The 25,232-nt window shown below is 32.2% G+C and overlaps 1 protein-coding gene and 1 pseudogene across 1 annotated transcript; one reads left to right on the plus strand and one right to left on the minus strand.

The window, feature by feature from the left end:
* The first annotated feature begins 2,403 nt into the window (after window positions 1–2,403).
* Window positions 2,404–16,675, plus strand: LOC120159953 (annotated as a pseudogene).
* Window positions 16,676–21,531: 4,856 nt separating this feature from the next.
* LOC120159999 (cell division control protein 6 homolog B-like) lies at window positions 21,532–24,911 on the minus strand. Its single transcript, XM_039170469.1, is given in 18 exon segments — window positions 21,532–21,630; window positions 21,705–21,794; window positions 21,880–21,975; window positions 22,062–22,124; window positions 22,204–22,293; window positions 22,393–22,525; window positions 22,627–22,676; window positions 22,789–22,839; window positions 22,931–23,004; window positions 23,319–23,342; window positions 23,345–23,377; window positions 23,471–23,488; window positions 23,491–23,576; window positions 23,658–23,767; window positions 23,843–23,917; window positions 24,005–24,225; window positions 24,334–24,388; window positions 24,654–24,911. Coding segments are annotated over 18 exon segments (1,512 nt in total). The 5' UTR covers window positions 24,846–24,911; the 3' UTR covers window positions 21,532–21,579.
* Window positions 24,912–25,232: the final 321 nt, after the last annotated feature.

The raw sequence follows: 25,232 nt of genomic DNA on the forward strand, positions 1-25,232 counted from the left end.
TTTAACTTAGAAAGTTTTTTTTACACAAATTTAAAAAAAAAAATCGACGTTTTTACACAAAAATTACCCTAACAAAAAATATTTACATATTAGGCATCATTTTAAAAATTTACAAAATTAGCACATGATTTTTACATGTTTACATAAGGCGCGGTGCACGAGCCGCACCTTTCAACACGTGATGCTGCATTAGTATAAGATGTGGTGCATGAGTCGTATCTTTCTACAAGAGGTATTAAATCGAAAAATACATGTGTGACAGATAAAAATAAAAGGAAAAAAATGATTTATGAGGAAAATCGCCGGTGTGATCCATTCATTTATTTATAAGCAAGCAAAATAAAATACTCCACCTTCTTGCTTTGGATCTGCTCTGAACTGCGAACCCAGTACAAGTCAGATATCCCCCACTAAATTTAGAAATTGAAAGTTGTTAAAAAGGAAACCTTTAAATATGGAAACAATTAAATGACTACCCATTTTTGAAAAGAAAATATGGAATGAACCAACGACCAACGCATCGCATGGCATAAAAAATGACCAGACAAAAGAAGAATATGATTCTGCTTCATCAGCTATGATTCCCCTTCTCACAAATCACAATGCCTGTTTGGAATGTCAAACTAGACCTGTTTAACACTTGAAATAAAAGTAATTCCTAAAAAAATTATCACCATGTAGCAGATATTTATATTATGATCCAACTATATGGTATATATTTACACGTATGGCATGCGTATGTACCAAGAAGACAACTGGGACTTAATGACATAAACATGGTAATCTGGAACAGGTAACAAGAAATTAAACAAATAGGTAGACGAAGGACACAAATACGAAGATGCAAACATAGCAACTCGTATTTGAAAAATATAAATGAACAAACTAGGACCTAAATAAGTTAAATAACAAAATATAAAAGATGGATATTAAAATAATGAAGAAATAGAATAAAAGTAAAAAAATGAAAATAAACTCAAATTCGAAGGCAACGAAAATAAACCAAATTTAGATTAAAATGAACATAATAAAAAAAATACATATCAAATTCGAAATGCAAAAACAAATGAACAAGACTGAACCAACAATAAACCATCATCTAGTATTAAAATGAAATAAAAATAAATCTAAGCGACCCACACAAGGATAAATGGTAATAACATGATTAAATAGCATATAAATAAACATAAACTTGGACGAAATTAAAAGAAACATGAAACTAACAAGAAAAATTTAAAAGAATTTAAAGGGCATTAGAGCTGTCAAAGGGACATGATTAAATTCCACTGAAACTGGAGGAATTACAAAAACAACTAGCCCATTCAGATCTGATAATTTTGACTTTTTTATACCAAAACTTTACAAGGCTACAATCATCGAATGAGATCACAAAGTAGATATAACTAGTTGTCTAGTCCTGCTACAATCGTGGGTGTGGTACCAGTTCCCGTTTTTATGCTAATTATAGCAGCCTAGTTGAGTTTCCTCTCGCTGCAAGGTAGTTTTTTAACATTATTTTTTCCGTAATTTTTTAATTTTATTTTTTGATATTTTTATATTATTTAAATGACAACATAAAATTGTCGAGACCAAGTTGTAGGACACCATTAAAAAAGATATACGAATGAGAATCGATATCGTCGATCGGCATGTAGTAAATATTAATTTTTTAAATTACTAAAATTTAATTAATTTTTTTCACTTTATTTATACTAAATTTTATTATTAATGTTTATATTTTTCTTGGATCCCATATTAGGATGATGAGATATATTGGTTACTGCCACGGGATTTTTTGAAAGGTCAAAGTTGTAGTGTGTCGTTACGCCTTTGCTACACTTTGCAATTGTTGAGATGCACGTCGTAGATAGAGTGTTGATACAGTTTGGGTTTCATCAACCGATTCCTACTCAAATATTTGATATGGACAAACTCCATAGAATTGATTTGCGTGGGAAGCATAAAGACAATTGGTCAAGGAAGCATGTTAATTACGTTGAGCAATAAAATCAACGTCATTTATCAATCCCTATACATTATGATATTACATCCCTTAACCTTAATTTCAATATTTATCTCTACCTCCGAAATTATGAAGCAAATGGGAATTCATATTTAACGACATCAAAAGTGAAAGAAGAATGGAAACAAGGAAAGGTCAAATTCACAAAGCCCAAATAATAATCACCAACATCTTCGTCTTCTACTTCTGTCAATTATTTTCCATCTCAGATCAGTTTTGATTTTTATTCTCTATATCATTCTTCAACGGAGACTTAGCCGAATTGTGTTAGAGGTTCATGGGATGTAATGCAAAACACCCAAGCATCTTCGACCGAATATGTCGGTGAGGATGAATGAGATAATATTATATATGGTCAACAACATAGTCAAGTCGAGTCAATGACGACAATGATAGCGTCAAATACCATAAGCTCATCACTGTATTTCAAAGGTGCATCTCAAAGTGGACTGATGTTCAGTACACGTGCTCTTCAAGAAGCAAACGAAGATGAAGACGTATACGATCAAAGCAGACGGCCCTGACATATTCGACAAGCCACATGCCATTATCATTTGATCACTCCTCAACATTGTCAAGAACAACGAAAATATAAATAAATATTATTATACATTGTATTAGGTTGTAATAAAATTATTTTGTATTTATTTAAGTTTTTTTTAATATTATTTTTAATTAATATTTTTTTAAAAATTATATCCGACGAAACTCATCAAGTCGACGTGACAATTTCAACGGTTAATGTTTTAAATTTCAAAAGTTGCTCATTGCCCAACGAATATTTATTTTAAATTTAAGGTAAACTTATTTTCTTGATGTGACGAAATTTACATATTTTTATAAAAAAAATTAATATTTAATGAATTTAAAATAAAATTAAATTCTCAATAGATTGTCACGTCGAGGTGATAAATCCCAATGAATATATTAAAATATTTTCTTCCATGAGACCCATATACTTGAGACAAGTAAAAAATATTTTCAAGCAAACTCATCCCCTCGATGTGATGAATTTGTCATTTACTGTTACAAATATCATAGATTGCAAATTAAATTCTATATTAACTTATTGGCCAAATAATTTACCCGCGTGGGGTATTGGGGCTAGTACTCCATTTACAGTGCAAAAAAGATTCAACTCTGAACCAACCTAATATAGAACAGAGTGAACTCCCATTTATAGATGATATCTTCATCTTATCCACAAGCCAGCTTCTTCAAAGAAACTTCCCTTTTATTTGATTAATTTAATTTTGCTTTGTTCTATATAGGGTATTATTTATGTCACTACATAGTATATTAGACAATTTACTTACGGTGGTTGTACCTACCTTAACTGTCATTATTCAACGCTTCACCTATTAGTGGTTAGAGACGTCATTTACAGTATATGATGGCCTTTTTTTTTCACTCTAAAGCCCAGCTTCATTTTGCTGCTGGTAACCTCATACACTGAGCAACAAGATACCATCGAAGAACCAAAGGTTAACCTATGTTACATCACCAGTATAACAAAATTCGCAACATACAGCTTCATGTGAGATTTCATACTTCTAGAGAAAAGTAATTTCCAAAAGCCTATAATTAATTACGATAGATGAGTCGCAACTCATTCATGTGAAACATAAGCGGATCAAGCTTTAGCTAATACGGGGCTTGAGTTATAAATGCATATTACATTATCAACTTCTGATGATGTTTTCTTCGGAGATTTGCGTGAATATAAATACATGTAACTGGGACAGCTGTTGCTGGAAAATCTAAGAAAAACTATGGATCCACATTAAATAAATACAAAATGAAACAAGGTAAAGCTACATATTGTAATACAGCTTGCTGAAATGGAAAACGTCCGACCAATATCTTAATCAGGAGAGAAAGCCTGAAACTTGTAATGAAACTAACTTCAATTTCACAGAAACATGAAGGGAAATTTCTCAAGGCATGGGTGTCGGATCGGAAACGTGTCTAACAAGGACAAACTCAAATTCTTTACATAAGTTTAGATTATCATATCCCCCATAAGCATGTCCGAATACAGGTCGGACACGAAGCTAAATAACATAGCTTTTAACAAGCATCACAAAGGGACAAGTGTACCCTAAAATGAATAAGCTCGGCACATTAAGTTTAGCAATATAGCTTAAGAAACTACACTGCTGTTATATTGTAACACAAGAATCATAAGAAACTACGCTGCTGTTATATTGTAACACAAGAATCATAAGAAACTACGCTGCTGTTATATTGTAATCACATGCGTCTGGTTTAATAATTGGGTCACTAGGACGAAAATGCTCTTTGATAATAGTGATTAAAAAAAGTATTTTATTAATGAAAATACTGACGTCTTAAAAAATTGGTATCCACAGATGTAATTTACCCAAAATAAAATTCAAATTTTATTATTACATCTTCATCACATAGCTTTAATAAGAAAAAGAAATAGAGTTGGGAAGAGTGATTTATAACTTTAAGTTAATAAATAAGACTTGAACTCATGGTGGGGTTCTTTTATTATTGCATGTCTTGTTGTTCAAAGTTGTTAATTGAGTTATCAAAGTTTTAAAAAAGTTAAGTTCGAACAGGATATTCATATAATGTATAAATATTTATTATGAATGGAGTAATTTTGATATCATATTGTCTTTTGGGTGGGTTTGGAATTAGGCTTCGACTTAAATAAAAATACGTCAGAGTCGCCACCGATCATTTAAAAAATATTTAGCTTGATCGGACACCATTTTACCTGATCTGCGTTTTACCATAAATATGTCGGATTCAGGAGTCGGTTACAGTCAAGGAATGATTAGCACCATTGAACTACCATTTCAGTACCATTTTAATTTATCGGTTGTCTTAATTGCGAAAAATAAATTTAAATACTCGATTCGAATTATTTACCTTTGATCGATTGAAATTACCTCTAAAAAGTTGAAAACGTTAGATTATAAAATAAAAGAAATATCAAATAAAAATTAATTTTAAAAAAATCAAAGAAGGAAATATTAAATTTTTAAAAATATTATATAAAAAATGTTAAAAGAAAAAAATAAAGAAAATATTAAATTTCAGAAAAGAAAAATAATAAAATATAAAAAATATTAAAAGAGAAAATAAAAAATAAAACAAAATAAAATAAAAAAGAAGTGAAAGTAACCTCAGACTTCAGCTTTGCCTCAAATTCCTTGGACCATTGAAATAAATATTTACTTTAAAATTTATGTTGGCTTACAAGGACAATTCTTCGATACTGACTTGAATTATGTTGTTTCAACAATAACTGATTCTGATCGCAGTTTCCTCTTAGCAAACAATTTTGCTAAGTGTGTTCTTAGGAAGTCGAATGTGCTTCAATAAGCCAATCCTTCTTATAATTCTCACGTTTGGAATTGAGCATTCACTTTAGCCCTCAGCTTAAAAGAAAATTAACTAAGCATGAACAATGTCATACTTAGCATATTTGAAAACGAAATTTAAAGGAAAATAAAGGAATATGCGAAAATAGAGAGAAAGCTAGAGAGAAAAAGAAGGTTTTATTCTCTGATGTATGTGTCTGTTCTCAAATGTGTTGAAAATATTTTGATGTTTCGATATAACAAATTAAGTGTTATTGAATTTTAAGATTTTATAATCATTTTTTGAAGTATATTCGATTAAATTATTCGAATATTACTCCAAGTTTTTCAAAGGTCATTTTCAATCCTTACTTAAGTGTAAAATTGTGTTTCATACTTCAAATGTTTTTGAAACAATTTTTACAAAGTATTTTGAACCTTAATCGAGCCAAAAATAAGTTTTAAATAAGGAGGTATTGATACCTAAGTCATAGGTACCGATACCCTTATGTTGATTTTGGCTTCAAGAAAAACATAATGCCAAAAGGGTATCGATACCCCCCATAGGTACCGATACCCTTGTGTTAATTTTGGCTCCGAGAAAAACAGAATGTCCAATTGGTACCGATACTCCCTAAAGGTACTGATACCCTTAGTCATTTAACGGTCGAAATATTTGAATTTTACACTGTAGGTACCGATACCCATTGAGGGTGGATCGATACCCCACGCTCCCAACAACCTTTTTTAAGAGGGTTTTCACACTACAAAACGGCTCTAACATCATCCAAATGATTCCCAACGGCTAGAATCAATCCAAGGTGTATTTAAACAAGTTATGAAGCCATTGATCAACAAGAATTGAGAGAGAATCAAAGAGAAAGCCTTAAACATCAAGTTTGAGCATTTCAAACCTATTTTTCATTCAATATTCATTTTGCTTTCAAGAGCACCATTTGTACTCAATTGTATTCATTCTTGAGTGTTCTTTCTTTGTTCTAGAATTGTGCAAACATCTTGCCTAGTGAGGTTTTTCTGTAAGTTTACGAAATTTGTACTCTTCTATTTGAGAGAGAGTGTTCTCAAGAATTTGGAGTATAATTCTTGAGGGAGTTGTAAGGTTACTCTTTGTCCTCAAAAGAAAGAACAAATTAGTGAATTTGTTGGAAAATCCTTAGTGTGGATAGCTAAGGTAGTGGACGTAGACTTTGGTTGAGAAAGTGAACTACTCTATATCGCAGTGCAAATATTTTCAATTTTCTGCAAAAGCTTCCACCAAAAATTTTTATTGTCAATTCACCCCCCCTCTTTGTCGATTAGTCGATGGATTAACTCAACAATTCGTATCAGAGCTACACTCATTTAAAGGTTTAACCACCTCTTGAGTCGATTCGGGAAGAGTTATATCGATATTCAAGTCATCAATGGCCTCCACTTCAAACTTCGACTTCGGTCTTGATTCAATGCATGTCAACAAGCCTCCCTTCTTCAATGGAGCAAATTATGTTTATTGGAAGAATAAAATGAGGTACTTCATTCAAGCAAGTGACATGAGAGCTTGGAATATCATAGAAGACGGATACATCATACCTTCCACTCATTTAAGATTATGGAGTGAAGGAGAGATAAGAATGTTCCAGCTCAACTCAAAGGCTATCCATATTATTTTTTGTGATCTTGGACCAGATGAATACGGGAGAGTTTCATCTTGTATAATAGCCAAGGAAATATGGGATAAACTACAAGTCACTCATGAAGGCACAAACGAGGTAAAAGAATCTAAAATTAGTCTTCTAACTCATAGCTATGAAAATTTCAGGATGAAACCGGATGAAGACATCAAAGCTATGACAGATAGATTTTTTGTGATTGTCAATAGTCTCAAATCATATGGAGAGATCATTTCAAATGAGAAGCTTATAAGGAAGTTAGTTTACTCTCTTCCAAAAGCTTGGCAATCAAAGAAGACGGCGATTATCGAGGCTAAAAATTTAAAATATTTAACTCTCGATGAGCTTATTGGTTCTCTCCTCACGCATGAAATGATGCTTCAAGATGAGGAAGACCTCGAGAAAAGGGACGAGACAAAAAAGGAGACGGAGAAGAAGAAGAACATTGGAGTTGCTCTCAAATCCATAAAAGATGAGAGTGATTCTGATGAAGATGATGATGACAAGGAAATGACATTATTTTCCAAAAGGTTCAGAAAATTAATGAAGCCCAATAGAGGAAGAAAATTCAAACGTAATGAAGGATTCAAGAATAAACCAAAAGAGAAAGACCCGATCATTTGCTACTAATGCAAAAAGCCAAGGCATGTCAAATACGATTGCCCACAATTAAAGAAAAAGGGTCAATCCAAGAAGAAGCATAAGGCACACGTGGCTACATGTTGCGATGATGAAGCTTCCGATAAAGAGGAACAAGAAGTAGCAAACCTGTACTTGATGGCTTTCGGGGAGGATTCTCAGGTAACCTCTAGCTCATTTAATTTTGAAAATTATTCTTTTGATGAGCTATTAGAGGAATATACTGGGTTGGCTTCGGATTATGAAAAATTATTTTTAAAATACAAAAATGATATTTCAAAATTGAAAAACGAAAATAATCTCATATCCAAGACCAACATTGATCTTGAAAGTAAGGTCAAAGAATTGCAAATCAAATTAGATGAATTTGAAAAGAAAAATATTGATTTGCATAACCTACTTTCAAGAGAGAATGATGATCATCAAAAGAAAATTGATGATCTTAATGGTTCTTTTAATAAAGTTGGAACAAAACTTTTTGAAAAATGAGAGAATTCAAAATCCAACTTTGTTAGAAAAAGTTTTAGAAACTCTAATCATAGAGGTCTCCAAAAAACCTCAAATGGAAAAATCATTAGAAGTATATGGGTTCCTAAAGAACTCATTACTACTAAAGATAAGGATATCCTACACAAATGGATACCCAATGGGACTAGGATTTTAGAGACTAATGAATATGAACCCAAAGAAATCTGGGTACCAAAAATAAAAAATTAATCTATGTTTGTAGGAAAATGAGCATTGCTACAAGGTGCAAAATACAAGTTCAAATTCATGGTTCTTTGATAGTGGATGCTCAAGACACATGACCAGAGATAAGAGCCGGTTTATAGAGTTTAACGACAAAAATGGAGGAGTGGTAACCTTTGGTGACAACTCAAAAGGTTACATTGAATGTATAGGTACTATAGGTAATACCTCTTCTATACAAATAGAAAAAGTTTTATATGTGAATGGATTAAGGCATAATCTATTGAGTATTAGTCAATTATGTGATAAAGGATATAATGTCTTATTTGAAACAAATGATTGTAAAATTGTTGACATTGCATCTAATCGGATTATGCTTGTTGGTCATAGAATAGGAAACATATATATGATGCATTTAGATTCTATTAATATGACTAATTTGTGCCTAGTTGCTAAGGATGAACATGATAGTTGGTTATGACATAGGAGACTAAGACACACTAGCATGAGTGTTTTACAAAGACTAATTCAAAGAGATTTAGTAAGAGGGTTGCCAAAGCTAAAATTTGATAAAGATAAAATTTGTGATGCTTGTGCTAAAGGAAAACACAAAAGAACTTCCTTTAAGTCCATTAATAATGTATCAACTAGTAGAGTATTACAATTGATCCATATAGATCTTTTTGGGCCAATTAGAATTGTTAACTTGGGTGGAAAACAATATTGTTTTGTATTGGTAGATGACTATCCTAGGTATATTTGGGTTATATTCTTAAGTTCTAAAGATGAAGCATTTGAAAAATTTATCACATTTTCAAAAGTAATCCAAAACGAAAAAGGTTACTCCATTTCTAGTGTTGAGTGATCATTGTACTGAATTTGAAAATCTTGGATTTACTGAGTTTTGTAATTCTAATGGAATTAACCATAATTTTTCAGCACCAAAACCCTCAACAAAATGGAGTTGTTGAGAGGAAAAACAGAACTTTAAAAGAAATGGCTAAAACCATGCTTTGTGAAAACAATTTGCCAAAATATTTTTGGGCGGAAGCCTCAAATACTGCTTGTTATGTTATTAATCGAGTAATGATTAGGCATACTTTAAAGAAAACTTCATATAAACTTTTCAAAAATAAAAAGCCTAACATTAGCTATCTTCATCCATTTGGATGTAAATGTTTTGTTTTAAACAACGGTAAAGACAACATTGACAAATTTGATGCTAAAAGTGATGAAGGAATTTTTCTGGGTTATTCCTTAAATTCTAAAGCTTATCGGGTATTTAATAAAAGAACTTTAGTGGTAGAAGAGTCTATACATGTTGTTTTCGATGATAATCCCCTTCCGGCGAAGGATTCTTGTGTTGATGATTACGTAGGTATTGTAAATACAAATGACGTTAGACATGAAATTGGAGAACCATCATCAAAGGAAGAAATGAAAGATGAGGAAACTCACGATGTTCTCGAGAATCCAACCATTTAAGAAATGAAAGTCTCTTACCCAAGAGAATATAACTATGTCAAGGATGGTGAGATAATAGGTGATCCATCCAAATGGGTAACAACTCGATCTTCTCTTAGAAATATATGCAATTATGTTGCATTTATATCATGCATAGAGCCTAAGAATATTAAGGAAGCATTTAATGATGAACATTGAATTATGACTATGCAAGAAGAGTTAAATCAATTTGAGAGAAGTAAAGTATGGACATTAGTTGAAAGGCCTAGTAATAAATCTACTGTAGGTACTAGATGGGTATTTAGGAATAAGCTTGATGAAAGTGGTAATATAGTGAGAAACAAGGCTAGACTTGTTGCTCAAGGCTATACTCAAGAAGAGGCCATAGACTATGATGAAACATACGCTCCCGTAGCTAGGATGGAAGCAATTAGAATGTTATTAGCATTTGCATGTTTCAATGAATTTAAATTATTTCAAATGGATGTTAAAAGTGCATTTTTAAATGGTTTTATAAAAGAATAAGTGTATGTGGAACAACCTTCTGGTTTTGAAGATACAAAATTTCCAGATCATGTTTTTAAATTGACAAAAGCTTTATATGGTTTAAAACAAGCTCCTAGAACTTTGAATGAAAGATTGTCAAACCTTTTAATAGAAAAAGGTTTTTCAAAAGGGAAGGTTGACACTACATTGTTTTTAAAGAGAAAAGGTAAATATTTATTAGTAGTTCAAATTTATGTTGATGATATAATATTTGGTTCTACTAATGATGCTCTTTGCCAAGAATTTTCTAAGTTAATGCAGAGTGAATTCGAGATGAGCATGATGTGAGAGCTCTCATTTTTCTTGGGACTCCAAATCAAGAAAAAAAAAGATGACATCTTCATCAATCAAGCAAAATACATCAAGGATATGCTCAAAAAGTTTGGATTGGAAAATGGAAAACCACAAGCCACTCCAATGAGCTCATCTACAAAGCTTGACAAAAATGAAAGAGGTAAATGCGTGGATGATAAATTGTATAGGTCAATGATTGACTCTTTGCTTTATCTAACTGCAAGTAGACCGAACATTATGTTTGGTGTTTTCTTATGTGCTAGATTTCAATCATGTCCTAAGGAATCACACCTAAAAGCCATTAAGAGAATCTTTAGATACCTTAAGGACACTCCTAGTTTAGGAATTTGGTATCCTAGAGACTCTAGCTTTATCTTACATGCATTCTCTGATGTGGATTATGGAGGATGCAAAATAGATAGGAAAAACACCTCCGGTACTTGTCAATTCCAAGGAAATATGTTGATTTCATGGTTTTCAAAGAAACAAAATTGAGTTGCGTTATCTACCACTGAAGCGGAATACCTTTCAGCCGATAGTTGTTGTGCACAAGTTTTATGGATGAAACAACAACTTTTTAAATTGAAGTAGGTACAATACCTATCAAGTGTGAATAATGTTATTTGTCTTACTAAAACTCCCATACAACACTCTAGAACTAAGCACATTGAAATTATACATCATTTCATTAAAGATCATGTCACTAAAGGAGATGTAGTTCTAGAATATATTGATACTTTGCATCAATTAGTTGATATTTTTACAAAACCTTTAAATAAATAAAGATTTTGGATACTTAGGAGAGAATTAGGTTTAACTAACCTACCTTGACTTAGTGTTTAAAATAATTTTAGAACTTTTAATTAGTTTTGAAAAATGCTTATAAAAATAATGTTTTTGATTGCATTCTTTGCTAATAGTTAGGGGGAGTTTATGATCTTTAATGAAAATTAATATTATGTTCAAATAAAATTCAAGGATAGATTTAATTGATTGAAATCGTTAATTTTCAATATATGAGTTGTCAATACCACTAGAGTTAATTAATTTAGCATTGTAAGTGTTAAAGATCAGATTTTGACATTTTTGTGTACAGTGTATCGATACCCCAAAAACAGGTATTGATACCCCCTTGCTAGGTATCGATACTTCTTCAACGTGTATCAATACCTTCTTTGAATATGTATCGATACCCCTATAAGGGTACCGATACCCCCGTAGGGTTTTGGGTTTTAAATCCCTAAAAACTTCATTTTTATTGAAAACCCCCAAAATATAAACACTTCCGCCGTTCACCCCTCTCCTGTCCTAAATTCTCCACTTTGCTCATTTTCAACGATTCAAAGTCGGAATTAGTTCAGTTTTCAACATATATTCCTGCTACTATCATCAAACTAGTGCAAACAACATCAAAATCCACTCAATCTTCAAATTACAAGGTAATTTTTTTTAAAAACAAAACTCTTATTTTATTAATTTTTGAACTTAGGACTAGTTTTAATTAGTTATAGGTTGATTTAGATATTGGGCATTGACTAGATTTTGATTTAAAACAAGAATCTACAACTAATTTCATCAAAAAGACAGATTTTTCAAAATCTTTTGAAATTTTCGAAATAATTTTTTTTAAAAAATTGTTGTTTTTGATTTAATTATGTAGTTTTCATTAAAACTATACTTCTTATGATTTTTCAAACATCATTTTTCAAATAGTTTTCCAAATTGTCATTATGATTAGTTTTAGGGAACCTTGAAATATTGAAGACTCATATTGAGTTTTGGGATTGATAATTGTTGCATACATATGTTTTAAAATTGCAAGTATCTATCATATTTCGATTTCTTGAACCATGTCTCATTCAAAACGCTCTAGGACATCGTCTAGTCATTCAAACCGACCTCCAAATCCACCTCCTATTCAACTACAAAATCCTAACCCTGATGACTCCGAGATGACTATCCGAAATTCTTGTTTTCTTAGGTTGAGATAGAACTTATTGTTAAAACACTTTGATGTTTTTGGATTTGTTTGATATGGATGTTTAGATGTTTGAACTTATGTTTTTCTTTGGTTTTGGTTGTTTGAATGGTTTGAATTTAATGTTTATATTGGTTTTATTAGTTTTTGCATCATTTACATTTTAGACATATATGACCAATTACCGTTACACGTCATTCATGAATATTGATTATGGACTAATGGCTAATCTTTCTCTTGATTGTGATCTTAGCAACTTAAGCTTTATATAAATATCAATTGGCTAATTTTTCAAAATCTTGTTTAAACGGTTTTATAGAGTCTTTTTGATTTAACAAAAAGGGGGAGAATAAAGTAAAGGGAGTAATTTTCAAAATTGATTTCAAAAATGAATTTCAAAGAAAATCTTATTTGTTATATCAAAAAGGGGGAGATTGTTGAAAACATTTTGATGTTTCAATATAACAAATTTAGTGTTATTGAATTTTAAGATTTTATAATCATTTTTGAAGTATATTCGATTAAATTATTCGAATATCAAAAATATTACTCCAAGTTTTTCAAAGGTCATTTTCAATCCTTACTTAAGTGTAAAATTTTGGTTCATACTTCAAATGTTTTTGAAACAATTTTTAAAAAGTATTTCGAACCTTAATCGAGCCAAAAATAAGTTTTAAATAAGAAGGTACGGATACCTAAGTCATAGGTACTGATACCCTAATGTTGATTTTGGTTCCAAGAAAAGCAGAATGTCAAACGGGTACTGATACCCTTGTGTTAATTTTGGCTCTGAGAAAAACAGAATGCCCAATGGGTACCGATACTCCCTAAAGGTGCCGATACCCTTAGTCATTTAACGGCCAAAATATTTGAATTTTACACTGTAGGTACCGATACCCATTGAAGGTGTACCGATACCCCATGCTCCCAACATCCTTTTCAAGAGGGTTTTCACACTACAACGGCTCTAACATCACCCAAATGATTCCCAACGGCTAGAATCAATCCAATGTGTATTTAAACAATTTATGAAGCCATTGATCAACACGAATTGAGAGAGAATCAAAGAGAAAACCTTAAACATCAAGTTTGAGCATTTCAAGCCTATTTTTTTATTCAATATTCATTTTGCTTTCAAGAACACCATTTGTACTCAATTGTATTCATTCTTGAGTGTTCTTTCATTGTTCTAGAATTGTGCAAACATCTTGCCTAGTGAGGTTTTTCTGTAAGTTTGCGAAATTTGTATTCTTCTCTTTGGGAAATAATGTTCTCAAGAATTTGGAGTACAATTCTTGAGGGAGTTGTAAGGTTACTCTTTGTCATCAAAAGAAAGAACAAATTAGTGAATTTGTTGGAAAATCCTTAGTGTGGATAGCTAAGGTAGTGGACGTAGATTTTGGTTGAGAAAGTCAAACCACTCTAAATCGCTGTGCAAATATTTTCAATTTTCTGCAAAAGCTTCCATCAAAATTTTTATTGTCAATTCACCCCCCTCTTGGCTGATTCGTCGATCGATTAACTCAACAAGATGTCTTTCTAGGCTCACCCTGAGCGGGTATTTATAGCATTCAAATTCCTAAAAACAAGCTAAAGATAATTCCTAAAATAATATCTTTTATCCTAATTAAAACACTTAAAACTATTTAAACTAAAATACCTAAAACAAAGATAAAATAAAATAATATCCTAAATCCTAATTGAAATACTAACATCTATTTAAACTAAAATACAAAGATAAAATATAATATTAATATATATACTAAATAAGCTCCGGACGAAAATAAATGCCTACACATACATTCTACTGTAAAGAAAAAAGTCGATTAAGGTACCTTTCATATTAAAAGACTACATTAAATTGTGGAGATTTTATATTAGTTGGACCAATTTGCGTATGAAAACTAGTTCCCAAACGTTCAAACAAACAAAAACAACAAAAGTGGCTGATTTTAGAGAAGAGACTACTAGAGCTATGCAGAATAAACCTAACTTTTTTATATATATATTATACTTAAAAATAGTTGATATTTTTACTATTTTATTAGGGTTCAAAACTTCCTACTTGTGCTTTTCATTTTAATCCAATAATTTTAGATTTAATATTTGACCATCTTTTAGAATATTGTATTTATATTTTCTTTATTTTGATATAAAATTTTAATCATTTTGAACATCTATAATTGATAAATTTACTTATTTTAATATTTAAACTTTATAATATTTGTATTTTCACAATCGTTCATATGATAAAAGAAAAGTGTCACACTAGGAACATACAAAATTTTGTCAATTTTATATTTAATAATTTATATTGTAAATTTAAGAGACATAATTATAAAATTTTAAAAATATAAAAAATAATTAAATGAATTTTTTTAAAAAAAAATCATGGGAACGGTCGTCCCATGCCCTCTCGGGCCAGTATTGCTCATACAATCACTTAAATGTATAACATTATGTGTTATTTTCTAATACTAAAATATATAATTTTTAAAACATATAAATAAAAAAGTGAGTATCATATTAGAAAATATCAGTTCAAATAGTAAGGAGGTAACAGAATTTGAATAATCCATTAAAAACATTAAAATTAACTGTCAAACCTTACATAAAAATATCTTATAATTTACATTCTATTATCACATAAAAGTTAGAAATCGTATTCAAATATATAACATTTTAAATGAAATAAAGTAGATGACACGTACACCATTTTGAATGAAAATGAACTAAAAATAGAGTCTTCGCTGATGCCGGCGGGGCTGCCGGCGGCAGAGAGTTGATGCCGAAGCACGTTGCGGTGATAATGGACGGGAACGGCCGGTGGGCTCGCCAGCGGAAATTACCGACTTCGGCGGGGCACGAAGCCGGTGTAAAGTCGTTGTGGGAGATGGTGGAGCTGTGCGGTCAGTGGGGAATCCAGGTTCTCACTGTCTTCGCTTTCTCTTCCGAGAACTGGATTCGTCCAAAGGTAAATTATATACTACTGATTCCATTTATTTTTATCGGCGTCATGTCATGATCATATTAATAAATTACGCTGTAGTATTTGTTGTTGATGCTAAGTACGTTACAAATGATTTGTTTTTTAAATGCTACAATATTTTTTTAATTATACATGCAATTGTAATTAGGGATGAATATGGGATTGGATCCTACAAGTGCTAATCTGATCCAATCTCATAGAATTAGATTTTTCTTTAAAATATAAATGGGTAAATCTAAACTATTAGTTTTGATCCGTTTTAACATTTAAACTTTCATTTTTTTTCAAAATCATATATAATGTTTAATTTTCATTTCATTTTAGTATCCACCATTAAAAACAAACATGTTTAGTACCTAAATTGTCAATTTTTGATTTGTTTTAGTATCTAAATTTTTTTAACACTAAATTTTAAACGAGGTGCTAAAATGGAAAAAAAAATTAAAGTTTTTAACGGCGGGTACTAAAATGAAACAAAAACCAACCTTTAAATATGGTTTTTGAAAATAATGAAAAGTTTAGATACTACAACGGATTAAAACTTATTATTTGGATACTAAACACATAATTTACCCAAAAATAAATTTAAATCAAGCTTTATACAAAATAAACTCAGATCACATTAGATTTAAAGTGATGGAACTAATTTATTCGCACTTAAGGCAAGAGAAAGGAGTGAATATTAATCGGGGGCGTTGTTAAAGTGCAGGTGGAGGCTGAGTTTGTTTGAGAGAGCGTTGAAGTCGGAGATGGAGTCTTTAGAATGTAATTTTAGACAAATAGTATAGCTCCATTTCATGACATGCTGGAAGTCAACTATCTCATTGATACCATATTTTGCTTCCAACAGAAGTGGTATTCGGATGTTTGTAATCGGTGATTCGTCCAAGCTTCCCGCCATCGCTGCTAAGATTGATCAACGGAGTCGAGGAGAGCACGAAAAACAACACCCGACTCCAACTCATCGTCGTCGTCAGCTACAGCAGTAAATTCGAAGTCGTACAAACATGTCGGAGCATAGCCGAGATAGTGAAAGACGTCTAAATCCGAAATAACCGAAAATGCGACCGCGACTTGAAACCCTGCATACGAGAATGCTCTTGCTGTGGCGATTCATGCCTACAAGAATGCTCTTGCTTCGGCTACAGAGTACACCTTCCCTCAGTTAGAGAAAGTCAGAGAATCTCAAGGTTGATTTCTTAAAATGCATTTCATTTAGGGTCTATTTGTTTGGCTGTAATTTGTTTTTCGGAAAATGAATTACTGAAATTTGAATTACTGGAACTGGAAAATGAATTACTGGAATTTGAATTCTAGAAAATGAATTACATTTCCGGAAAATGTTTTCCGTAAAATGAATTATATTTTTCTGGAAAACGTTTTATGATGTTTAAAAGATGTTATTTAAATATTTTTTCCACTAGTTGAAGAGTTTTTTAAAAATTATTTATTACAATATTACATATAATAAATAATATTATTTATCATAAAACTTAATATTATTATTTTAAAATATTAAATAATTTATTTATTTAAATATTATTTTTATAATTTTATTATAAAATAATAATTTTTGTATATTTTAGTGAAATAAAATTTATAAATTATATTAATTATTATTAAAGTAATAGTGTTATATTATATTTTAAAAATATTAATTAGTATATTTTAAATATCTTTATTAAAATATTTTTTAAATATTTAAATAATATTATTATTAAATATATAAAAAATTTATTATATATTATTAAAATAAAAATAATATCTTATATTATTATAATATAATTGATTATTTTATATAATTAAAAATATTATTATATTATTATAAATATTAATAAATAAATAAATAAATAAATAATATTTTGATGAAAATGATATTAAAATATTTTATTAATATTAAATTCATAAAATAAAATTATTTTGAATATTTATTCTTTGAAGTAAAAAGTTCGAAAAATAACTTACGAAAAATGAATTCGCAAGTCATTTTACAAAAAACACAGAAAAAATTCTATTACTAAGAAAATGAATTACATTCCGAAAAACCAATTACTTGAAACAAATACGAAAAAACATTTTCCGAAAAACGAATTACGTGAAACAAACACGGGAAAATATTTTCCGAAAAACGAATTACGTGAAACAAACACGAAAATTCGAGGAAAACCAATTCCGTAATTCCAATTATGACAAACAAACACACCCTAATTTGTTTTTGTTTGTCTTAAATGCTGAGAGGACCTTTGATGCTTATAAAGATGAGATCCAAACAAGTTGGTGGGCGTGCAGCCCGGTAGATGTGCACATTTGTCGGATTTCAATCCGATCCGGATCGGTTTTTATTCGATCCTGTTTTTTCTCATAGAAAAAAAACTGGTTTATAAAATAACCGGTTCGGTTTCTAACCGGTTTAGAGGGCCGGATATCCTAACCGGTGTAACCGGTTTCGGTTTTAAAAAAATCGGTTTTTTAAAAAAACCGGTTATAAAAAAACCGATTTTAATATTCCAGATTGCTCATAGGGAACCGATTCCCCCCCAAGGGGGTACCGATTCCTCACTGAATGGTTTGGCTCCGAGATTTCCAAAATGCTCGGAGGGAACCGATTCCCCCATAGGGGTACCGATTCCCTCTATTCAACGGTCGAAATATTTGAATTTTACACTTAGGGAACCGATTCCCTATGAGAGGAAACCGATTCCCTATGAGAGGGTACCGATTCCCCCACGCTCCAAGCATTTTTATTAAATGTTTTCACACTTAAACGGCTATATTATCTTCATTAATTATCACTAACGTTCAGAAGTGATTCAAGGTGTATTTAAGCAAGCTTAGAAGCCATTGATCAAAGACAAGAAACATCAAGCAACTAGAATCAAGAGAGAATCAAAGAGAAAGCATCAAACCTCAAGTTCGATAAATTCAAATATTTAATTGAAATACTTAATTAACTCAACATAATTGAAATACTTAAATACTTCCAAGTTTGATAAATTCAAATACTTAAAAACTTCCAAGTTCGATAAATTCAAATACTTAAAAACTTCAAGTTCGATAATTGAAACAAAGTTTACGATAATTGAAATAAAGTTATAAAATAAACTACATTGCCATCTCTTCTTCATCATCTTCGCCTTCTTCGTTTGGAGGGATATTCCAAGTTCGACTTCTTCAATGTGTAAGTTTGCTTCCAAATCGGCATCAATTGCATCTTCTAGGGTGGTGATATGTTGCTTACGAGCCGCTCCATCCAATAATCCTTTAAACAAATGCATACTTCCACCGACTCGGGACTTAGTCTTGATCTCCGTTGCGATATAACCCTGCCACTAACAGAAAAAGCGGATTCCGAAGCTACCGTAGAAGCTTGGACGGTTAGTAAATCACGGGCCATGGCGGCTAGAATCGGAAATTGTGCTTCCTTTTCTTTCCACCAAGCCAAAATATCCAAACTTTCAAACTCTTCAAATGTCATTTCTGATAGAAAATCGCATGACATGTAATTTCCCAACTCGCTACTTGGGGTGGTAGTACGTGATCGTTTGGATTGGGAATTTACAAGAGTGTTAAAAAGATTCAAATTTATGTTACTTGGACGTCTACTAGATGATTCCGCATTCATTCTCATTTGATCGTGTATTACACTACTTGATCCGTATTTAGTTAAATAAATTGCAAACATGTCTCGAAAACATTTGTTAAAATAATTTATTTGGTTTTGGACAAAGTTGGGTTCATCATCGGTTAGATTAAAGCAAACGCAATTTGTTCAATTAGTGTTTCAACCCCACCAACATTTAACGTTGGTTTAAAGCGGCGGCACAAGTAAAATGGGGGGAATCTCCTTAAAATATTTTAAAAGTTTTTCCTTCATTGCAAAGCCAATTTCTTGAAAAACTTCGGTTTCAAATTCAAAGTCATTTAGTCGGGTAGCCAACAAAATATTTGATTAAGAACCAACGGCTAGTAGGGTAATAAACACCGGATAAAAAGTTGTTACATTTTTAAAAACCTCAAGCAAATCGGTTATTTTGGCTATAGTTTCCCAACTCGAATCCGGATAAATGTTTGGGACATGACCCCTCTCGAAAAGCCGATCGTGAAATGTTTGCAATGTTTCCCTTTGCCTTAAGGCAGTATGCATCATCATCCAAGTTGAGTTCCAACGAGTTGGACAATCCAAATTAGGACCCAAAGCTTTTTATTAACAGACTTACAAATCGTTTATAATCATTTAGTCTTTTGTTGTTGTTACAAAGAACTGATTTTATCATTGTTTTAAATTCTAATCTAATTGGCTCATAACCTCCAAACCGGCTTGCACGGATAAATTAATTATGTGTGCAACGCAACGGGTATGAAAAACGCACCATCTAAAATCGGTGAAAGTAATATTTTCAATCTTGGAACCGCGTTTGTATTATTCGATGCATTATCAAAGGATATAGAAAAAACTTTATTTTCTAATTTATAAAGACAAATTACCCTTTTTAAAAGTGTAAATAAATTAGCACCGTATGCGGCTCACCGAATAATTCAAACGCGATTGTTCTTTTCATCATTTGCCAATTATCTTTATCTAACCAATGTGACGTAACGGCTAAAAAAATTTCCGGTATTATGAGGGGAACTCCAAACGTCACATGTAAGCGACACACCATAACGGTGTTCTTGGAATCCTAAAATCATTTTTTCCCTCGCCGTACGCCACATTTTTATAGCATCTCTTCTAAGGGTAGTACGACTTACTTGAGTATAACGTGGTTGCATTAGTTGTTGAATTGTTGTCGTGAAATCTTCATCATCAAAGTGGTCGAACGGCAATGGTTTTGTAATCACGAACTTTGTAAACGCTTCTCGTAATTTTTCGTTGTCGTAAACAAAAACACCACCTTGCGGTGTAAGATTCGATTGACTAGGATCCGATCTTGAGCGAAGTGCCTTGCATGATTTTGTCAAATGGTTCTTCAACGTTGTGTTTCCTTCCGATACAAGAAACTTTAGACAAAGTTTACAACGCGCCCTCCTCGAGCCATTTGACATCTCACATAAATCGTAGTGATCCCAAATATCTTTGTTTCGAGTGTGTTCGATCACTCTCACGACTTCAAGGTTTCCCCCGACGGAAGATTCAGCCGTGTTACTCATGATGAACAAAAAATTACAAAACTAAGATTTGAGAGATGTTTAAGTGTTGTGTAATAAGATTTGAGAAAGTTGTAATCAACCAAATACATCCCCAACCTATTTATACATGTTTAGGGTGGTAAAATGGTAATTTTTTAAAGAAAAAAAACGGTCAAAAACGATCACAAACGGCTATATTAACGGCTAGTTTTTTAAACCCAGACCGGTTTTTTTTTCGGATAAAAACCGGGTTTTTAACCAGTTTTTTTCAAACCAGTTTTTTATCCGGTAAAAAAACCGGTCTGGATTTTTTTCTCCAAACCGGTTAAAATAACCGGTTTAAAAAAATCCGATCCGGTTAAAAAAAACCGGTTTTTCCCAAATCCGATTTCGGATATTTTTTTCGCAAAATCGGATATTCGAATTTTTTGTGCACCCCTACAGCCCGGCAGATTCAGGTGCAGCAAAGAAAGAGGTAGAGGAGGCATATGAGGAGTTAGAGGAGTATACTATGATGAGGACCATGTTGCTTGCCTTTTTGGCTTAGTTTGGAATTAGAGGAGAGATAGTGGTTAATAAATAATGATGTGGATTTTGCATAATCAATTTATATCTTTTTGTTATAAAATAAACAAATAAAATAACCAACATGTAAAAAAGAAAAAGAAAAATTTACAATTTGTATTACATAGTCATTTCCTTTACGGTTTGGCATGGACTTCAGAAACAGACTGAACTTGACCACCAACTAGGATTGCAATGCCTGTCTAAATGTGTATTTAATTGATTTTTAAGCCACCATATCAAGCTATCACAATTCATCATACGTTTGTGCACAATTGCTGCAGACAAGTCCGAAATAAACGAATTCCCTGTTCAAGATAAATGATTAATGGTAAGAAACAGATTAATACTCGAGATCTGCCCTGAAGTGATGAATCCCTACCTGCAAAGCAAAGGAGATGTCGGCTTCATCAACTTTTAGTGTTACCCTTTTGAATTTATCATCTCGAGACTGGCCCAGTTTAAATAGCCCCTGTATATTGAATCATGTCAACCTCCCTTTCTGTGTTTTGACATAATTATGCATTCAGAATGAAGAATAGGCATACTTTAGTTACCTGGTCACTTAGCACTCTGCACAGACTTGAAAATTCTGAAATTCCAACTGGTGGGATCAATGCTGATTTACAAATGTCAATGTAAGACTTATTTAGCTGCAGCAGAATACAGCCATTATAAGTCAATTATGAAACTGTGAAATGATTCAGCTCATTACTATCAAACTTAAGGGAAAGCACACCTCCCCAACAGTTGTATCCTTCTTTCCACCACGGAAATACTTCACAGCAGAGCAAAGTATAATCTGCAAAATTTAACAGCATGAGAAAAGATGACATGACTATTATATTAATTATTTTCTGTTGTATGCAATTCAAGCTTACTTGCTGATGCTGTGGAAGAGACTGTATAGTGTCAACTATAGGTGATCTGAATGTCTTTGACAATGCAAGAGCCATATGGTCAATCCTCACCTGAAATATATCATTAAATGTAAGGAACTGTAGAAGAAGGTTAAGCACAAATGTAACAAGCTCAAGCTTGGTAACGGTTAGCATTTGGAGAAAGCCTACTGTAATATTATCTTGTGATGGGAAGACTTCATGAGGAGGCATCGGTGGACTGATGAAATCCCCCTCCGCAGATGTCAAACTGACACCTCTTGTAGTTTCCTTTAATTCTACCTCAAGAATTTCCACCGCACTCCTGGAACAACAGAAGAATGTTAGTTGAACTAAAAGCATCTACTCTAGAACTAGCAACGAGGTCATTATCTTAGTATCCCCGTTAAACCATGAAACACTAACCTGCAAACAGAAAGAGCTTTCCGCATATCTCCAGATGCAGCAGCAACTTTCTGCTAAATTCAAGTAATTAGCATCTATTGAGAGTAGACTAACTAAAGGCAGGAAGAGGTTTACAAAAGAAGCCGTATAACTTAGGTTTACAAAAGAAGCCGTTTAACTTACTCTGGCACAAAGTTCTAATGCCTGCTGGTGGAAGACAATAAATGGAAGTACCTATAGGTAGAAATCAAAAACATTGAATTTGCCACACAAATCAAACTCAAGTAATTCAGAATCATGAATGAAAGTGAAATGTAGTAATTACCAAGAGCCTCTCCTGAAGTATTGAAAGGATTTGATCTTTTGAGTAAGCACGGAAAGTTACAACTATAGGTTTGCCTACATGTAGAAGTGGTAGTTTAATAAATATAAACCGTATTGCATCATTCATTGAAGTAAATATCAGCAGAGAAATAAATAGCAGTGAAAATTTCAAGACTAGCAATAAAGAGCCTAGAAAATAACTGCTTAGTTGGGAAAATAGGAAGCTGATGGTGACAATTCACTATTTATAGTTGAAAATGACAATGAAAATGTAAAGTTATGGCTATTTAGAAGCAAGGATGGCTTCATGAAAACGAGAAAAGAACAAATATCACAAAATGATCAAGCCTAATATCAATGTTAACCAAATAATGAAAGTAAGGGCTCACAGTTTAATGACTGAAGTCTTGGAAGAATCTATCAGCTAGATCAATGGAATTTGCTATTCCTGTAAAAAAAACATTCATGAGTGAATGTCAGCATGAATCAGGACAAGCAACATAGAAATAGCATATTCATAACACAGAGGACAAAATGATACCTATCAATATACATCTTGAAACGGAAAAGTTGTAAGCATGAAAAGATCATGAAGTACTGCTCTATCTCTTGTAATTAAATAATCCAACTCATCAGCAATTATTAACCTGCAAAACCTCGTGATTTTGTTAAGGCCTGCGTAGAGGATAAGAATGATGTTTCAAGGTAGTTAAGGGCACATTTCTCACATCATCTTTGAGCCTGATGACGCCTGCTTGTTTGAATAGAGTTTCTGTAAATGCTGTAAAGGTGACATTGACCCTGTAGTTTTCTTCTTCAATTGGTGCATGTCAAGAATCTGCCAAGATACTCATCAGGCAAAAACTTACAAAATAGAAAGCTTTAAATGTTGTTAAGGTTTCAATAACAATACCTTACTGAAAATCAGAGATGTACTTGCTAAAGAAGTGCAATTCATTGTCAATATGTCAGGTGGCTGCAAACCTTCCTGTTACAAAAAGAGGGAATAATTGAAACTGATAACTCAGTTCAATAAGGTTTCAAGGTAAAAGGAATTATAAAACAATGAACATACCATTGATGCATAATCAATAACTTTCTGTTTTACTTTCTCCATGGATAATGATTTACCGGTCCCAGGACATCCACACACATACAAGCTCCCAGCTTTCTCTTGTTCAACACACGTCTTGCAAAAATCCAAAACCCTTATTTGCTCATCTTCTCGGCACACAACAGTTGATGGGGCTGTTGAAACATGTAAAGCCTCCTTCACACCCCTCATTTGCTCAACATCTTTAAACAAAATAAACAAAAACCAATTCAATACTATCATTGATTGCTAAAAAAAAGTCACGTTGGTTGATGTGTGTGTGTGGGGGGGAGGACTATGTACAAAACTACCTCTCGGATCCAAGCATCTCTTCACTAGTTTACCACTCAGATCTTCCTTAATTTGCTGTAAATAAAAAAAAAAACAACATTAGCAATCTTTTAAACCCCATCCAATGTTTTTGCAGAACATGAATTTCATCAAACACTAAAAAGGAACGAAGACATAAATAACTAGTTTTTCTTTTAATTTGTCAAAAATTCTAAACAAGTATCATACTAATTTCACATTGTTTACCCCGAACATTGTTCACAAGACATTATAAGAACAATTCAGACAAAAACAACCATACAGTTACAAAAAAGAAACATTAAAAGCAATAATATCCCACATTTGCAGGGCTGTTTGGACTTGAAATTAGGCGACGGCGAGGTGACTTGAGTTTCATCGGCGTTGAAACCGGACTCTGTTTGTCCGCCGCCGTGTCAGACCTTAACCGTCGTTTCTGAGGAGTACAACAGCCGTTGGATCCGGGCGACACCCCCTTGAAGGGAGACGAGCTGCGATCTGCGATTGCAGGCATTGTTAAAAAATTTCACCGATTTAGACAAACTGGTACAAAAAGAAATGTGCTTCGATTCGGTTGACGAGTGGGAAAATATTGGTGGTATATATATATAAAAGAACATTTTTAATTTAGGGGGAAAAGATGAAAACGAGGAGCGGCTAAATGCTTCTTCTCGCGGGAAACTCAACGTAACGTTTTGGTCTCCCGCCTTTTATTGGTTTAATCACAATTTCATAAATGGGCTTAACACAATAAACTCAATGGGCCTTCGTTCATTCAAGATTAATATCAAAACTTAATATGTAAATTAATTTCTTAGTTAAAAAAATCGGATAAATATTAAATGGTAAACTAAGTATTTAGTCATTAAATTATTATTTTAATTCTTTTTTTTTCTTTTAA

Source organism: Hibiscus syriacus, unplaced genomic scaffold (genome assembly GCF_006381635.1).
Source record: "Hibiscus syriacus cultivar Baekdansim isolate YM2019G1 unplaced genomic scaffold, ASM638163v2 tig00111388_pilon, whole genome shotgun sequence".
NCBI classification, from domain to species: Eukaryota; Viridiplantae; Streptophyta; class Magnoliopsida; order Malvales; family Malvaceae; genus Hibiscus; species Hibiscus syriacus.